General features: G+C 37.0%; 1 protein-coding gene across 7 annotated transcripts in view; it reads right to left on the bottom strand.

Annotated features, from left to right (window-relative positions):
• srpk2 (SRSF protein kinase 2) overlaps nt 1-5,000 on the bottom strand; it is an 80,085-nt gene that overhangs the window by 24,324 nt on the left and 50,761 nt on the right. For all 7 annotated transcript variants that reach the window (XR_014534286.1, XM_083546251.1, XM_083546254.1 and 4 more), the window contains 2 exons: nt 3,629-3,789; nt 1,227-1,335 (listed from right to left, as the gene is read on the bottom strand). Coding sequence is in view for 6 of the 7 variants with exons in the window: in XM_083546251.1 (XP_083402377.1) it covers nt 1,227-1,335; nt 3,629-3,789 (270 nt within the window). In the remaining variant the exon portion in view is untranslated. The remainder of the gene's footprint in view (nt 1-1,226; nt 1,336-3,628; nt 3,790-5,000) is intronic.

Here is a 5,000-nt window from a genome sequence, read left to right as displayed (position 1 = left end):
AAGTCTTGATATTAATGTATTTTATTAGGCCATTTAAACATTGTAAAACTTTTTGCACTGTCTGAACAGAGTCTAAGTGCTCTTTTTCATTTGGATCTGATGGAGTGGATGCATTGTGGACATTTTTGCAAATTTTGATAATAAACTGAATTGATACCATTTGCTGTGGTATGTATGTGGTATGTCCAAAAACTTGATCAAATCATAGGAAACTAAGCTAGCGAAATCTGGTTCCTCTCTTAACATGATCTTCAAACGTTTTTTACAGACCTCATCACTATTTTTGTCCAATAGGAGTGTGAAGAGCAGCACGTGCTGAATGTGTGTCGTTAGCTGGTGCCAAATGTCACATGTTGGTTCCAGATCATTACACATGTCGCAAAGTTTTTCAATACATGTTATAGCATTTAGTGATGATTGATGTGCTCTCGTCCAAACGTTCTACTGAAATTCTGTCTGTTTCTTAAAGAATTTAAGGAGGTTAGATTTTAGTCAGGCAGCTATCACTATGATTTTTTGCATGAATCAGTGCATAAATGCATCAAAGTAGTTCATGATCTAATGAATTCATGCTTGTATGTGAAGAAAAATGAAAGGCAATTTTTTTGTCTGTTTATTCTATAATTCTTTTCATTAATTGTTTCATTTCAGCAGTCTTCCTTTCTAAGTAAGTTTTGATCCTATAGGTTCCGCATTATTTGTTTCAGTACAGTGAAATCTTTTTATGTTTACGCCACAAATGTGGTGGATAAAATTCTTTAAAAAGGCTCTCTAAGATTTCTGGAGTATTACATTATCTTATGGGCAGTTTGTGATGTCGCTCAGCGACTGTGTGTGGGTTTTGTTTATGAACGTATATCCATGGATGTGGGCTGTGTTAGCCTATTAGGTGAGCAGACGGTGCAGGTGAGGTGGTTACCTGCTGCACTAAAAACTTTAAGTGCTGGGTGTGTGTTTCCAGGTAGATATATGAGCTATTAGTCTAATTAAGAAAGCGGCAAGATGTTCGAACGGAGACAGGCATCGAAACGTGACACTAGGACACAGATACTGGCATACAAGAAGCTGCTGGGCAACACTGAGTCTGAGTTTCAGTGGGCGCGTGTGTGTGTGAGTGTGTGTGAGTGTGTGTGTGTGTGTGTGTGTGTGTGTGTGTGTGTGTGTGTGTGTGTGTGTGTGTGTGTGTGTCTGCAAAGAGCTAAAGTTTTATGCACAAGATGACTCACTGGATATCCCAACAAAGCCAGACAGTAGAGAAGTGACCCCATCCCAGCTTTCGGATCACGTGGTACCTCCCATTAAAAAGATCTCCTATCTTCACTGGATGGTATCCTCCTAGAGAGAGAGAGAGACAGAGAGAGAGAGAGAGAGAGAGAGAGAGAGAGAGAGAGAGAGAGAGAGAGAGAGAGAGGGGGACAAACAAAACAAAAAGTTTAGAATAGGGTTGTCAATCGATTTAAATATTTAATCGTGATCAATCGCATAATTGTCATGAGTTAACTCAATTAATCACAACTTAATCACACATTTTTATCTGTTCTAAATTATACCTTAAAATTGATACTTTTCAAGTTTTTAATACTCTAATCAACATGGGTATGGACAAATATAGATGCTTTATGCAAATGTATATTTATTATAAGTGAAACAAAACTCAACATAGAGCATGAAGACAAAATATTATTGTAAATTTTTTAAAGAAATGATTCTGTTTTAAATTACGTAAATCATCAGTACACCAAACGAAACTTTTTTTGCTACAGTATGTTTCCACACGGACGGTTTAAACTGCCGGATATGAACATCATGGCGAATTTTGGTGCTTGATTTGAGTCTTGGCGCATCAGTTAAACATGTTTAGTGATTAAAAAAAAATATTTATTTATTTATTATATCTAAGTAAAGAAAGGATGCCGCGAATAAATGTATAGTGTTGAAGGTTTTAAATTCACCTCTATTTGTTTATTTATATTTTTTATAATGCGCGCTGCATTAATTGTGCGTTAATAGAATTAGTGCTGTTAAAATGAATTAGCTTGTTTTGTTTTGTTTAGAACAATCAAAAATATCATGTTGTTTTTAACATGTAGAGCTCCCTGATGTATCAGCCATGCTACAATTGGGTTTCTATGTCCAACTTGATACAATATAAATATACACCGATCAGGTAATAACATTATGACCACCAGCCTAATATTGTGTTGGTCCCGCTTTTTCTGTCAAAACAGTCCTGACCCATAGAGCATTAACAGCATGAACTTCTTCAGCAATTCAAGCTACAGGAGCTTGTCTGTTGGACAACTTTGATAGATACTGACCACTGCAGACAGGAACACCCCAAAAGAGCTGCAGTTTTGAAGATGCTTTGACCCAGTCGTCTAGACATCACAATTTGGCCCTTGTTAAACTCACTTAATCTTAAAGCTTGCCCATTTTTCCTGCTTCTAACACATCAACTTTGAGGACAAAACGTTCACTTGCTGCCTAATACTCACTACACACACACACACACACACACACACACACACACACACACACACACACACACACACACACACACACACACACAGACACACACACACACTCACACTCAACTGTGTGTGTTACTGAACTGTACAACCTAAACTCAACACACACTCATTACTCATCTCAATCCATTGCACCACTCATATTAGATTCATAGTTAATTATATATATATGCTACTTTGCACCTCTTGACTGCTGCTACTGCTGTTTTTTCCACTTTATATGTTTATGTTTACAAATACAGTCGTTTATAGTCCTCTTATGCACATTATTGTATAACCATATTATACAATAGATTTACGGATTGGTGCTATTTTGTGTTTTGTGTATATGTCCCACACTGTCTTGTGTTGTCTGTCTGCAGTGTTTTTTCTCAGCACTGTTTGCACTCAGTTGCACACGGTGCACTTTATGTGGTGAGGACACTTAATTTGGTCCTTTGCTCTGTGTTTTGTTATGTAACTTTATGTTGTGTGTTGTAGCTTTATGTTGTTTAATGTAGCACCAAGGTTCTAGAGAAATGTTGTCTCGTTTCACTGTGTACTGCATCAGCTATAAATGGTATAAATGAGAATAAAAGCTTCTTGACTTGACTAATAATATCCGACCCACTAACAGGAGCCATGATGAAAAGATAATCAGTGTTATTCACTTCACTGGTCATAATGTTATAATCTCATACGGTTATGACTGATCAGTGTATCAAGATATAGATTCATGATACATTTTGACATTTGACTTTTCCAATGATCTAATTCATTTTCTAAGCACTTTCTAAGCAAATCACTTCATTTATATGAGACAGTTACAAAAGAAAAAGCACCAGGTGTCAGGTGTATGATAAATATATAATATATAGACGGTGTAATCCTGAAAGGATAAGAGACATTATCAGTATCTCTGTACTGTATGCAGCTATCATTTACCAAATTCAATTTCAGTAGTTCTGCAAATGAGAGCAAAAGATAGACAGAGATCGAGATAGATAGAGAGAGAGAGAGAGAGAGAGAGAGAGAGAGAGAGAGAGAGAGAGAGAGAGAGAGAGAGAGAGAGAGAGAGAGAGAGAGAGAGAGATAGCAGAACGTAGAGACTTTGCTGGGACCTTTGCAGTAGTCTGCCGGATCCTCTTGTTCTTCATCGTCAGAGCCCAAAATCTCTTCCTCTGGCTCTGGGGGTGCTACTGGCTCTGGTTGGGGTGGTGGTGGTGGTGGAGGAGGAGGGGGAGGAGGGGGAGCGGTTGGGACTTTCTGCTGCGTCTCAGGCCTGTCAGAGAAGGAAAAAGACAAACCATTTAGCATTTAAACAGTCAACTGGTGCCCCGGCGACCGGGAAAATACAGCACTGGTGTGTTGTGAGTGACCTCATCTTTGGGAACAACTTCATACTTTAAACTATTTAGAACTCACACTATGTTGAGTTTGGCTGGGGGCGTGGCCTATGGATGCAACATGTTTTCCATAGTGATATAAAGTCTGTCCCCTGCTGAAAGCATTCCCATAATACTGTTTACAGATGAGTTTTTAGAGAACGTATTGATGAGATGTACTGTAATTGAGAGCTAGTGGTGTGAAAAATAAACATCCTTATATTGGATTGGAGGAGAGAGTCTGTGGCACCTTCGTTTATGTGTGAAGGTGGAAAGTTAAAAAAATTATATTTCCTTGAGTTACTGTAATTGAGTAGTGTTCTTCCACTTTTTTAATTAGTTTTTAAAATCTTTAATTTTACTTTTATTTAAGTATGTTTTGTTTGAAGTATTGTACTTTAACTTTAAAATCGTGTCCAATACTGAGTAAAAAATAAATAAATAAATAACGCAAGGAAAAAAAGCACCCTGGAAACTACTGCTAAACTTAACCAGCCAAAAGCAAAAGGCCATCAAATCTGTTTACATTCTGAATCTGCATTTGCGATTTCTCTCATTATTATATATAACATTGTAACAGGAGGGTTTTTTTCCTGCAAGGAAAAGTAGTATTGAATTTACATCAGACTCAAGTCTTTTTTGCATTTTAATTTGTTAAGGTATTCCTTAAATTAAAAACAACCAGCTTGAGATGTATATCGCCTTGTCCTTTAGGAAACTACAGTAGAATCCTCCACCCCACCCCCGCTGCTAAAAAAGGTCAATATTACTCCGAGGAAATTTTTAAGAAGCTACTTTTTATTTTTATTTGAGTAGATTTTTAGACTGGTAACTTTACTTGTACTTAAGTAAAATTCCACTGAAGTAAGATTACTCTTAATTGAGTAGAATATTTTATTACTCTTTCGACCTCTGTTTATGTGATTGGCAAGTGTAGAGAAGTTGGGTGTCATAATTTGACTATAGTTTATAACATACCATTGGAACATTATAACAATATACCAGATTCAGCGGCTAGTTCAATATGAATACCTGTACACCTGCTCACTCACATGGTTATCCAATTAGATTATCATGAGAGTAGCACAGTGCAAAGATGCATGAAGAT

Source organism: Silurus aristotelis, assembly GCF_946808225.1.
Source record: "Silurus aristotelis genome assembly, chromosome: 7".
Taxonomy (NCBI): domain Eukaryota; kingdom Metazoa; phylum Chordata; class Actinopteri; order Siluriformes; family Siluridae; genus Silurus; species Silurus aristotelis.
Note: the sequence above shows the minus strand (reverse complement) of the source record. Positions and strands in the feature narration are given on the sequence as shown.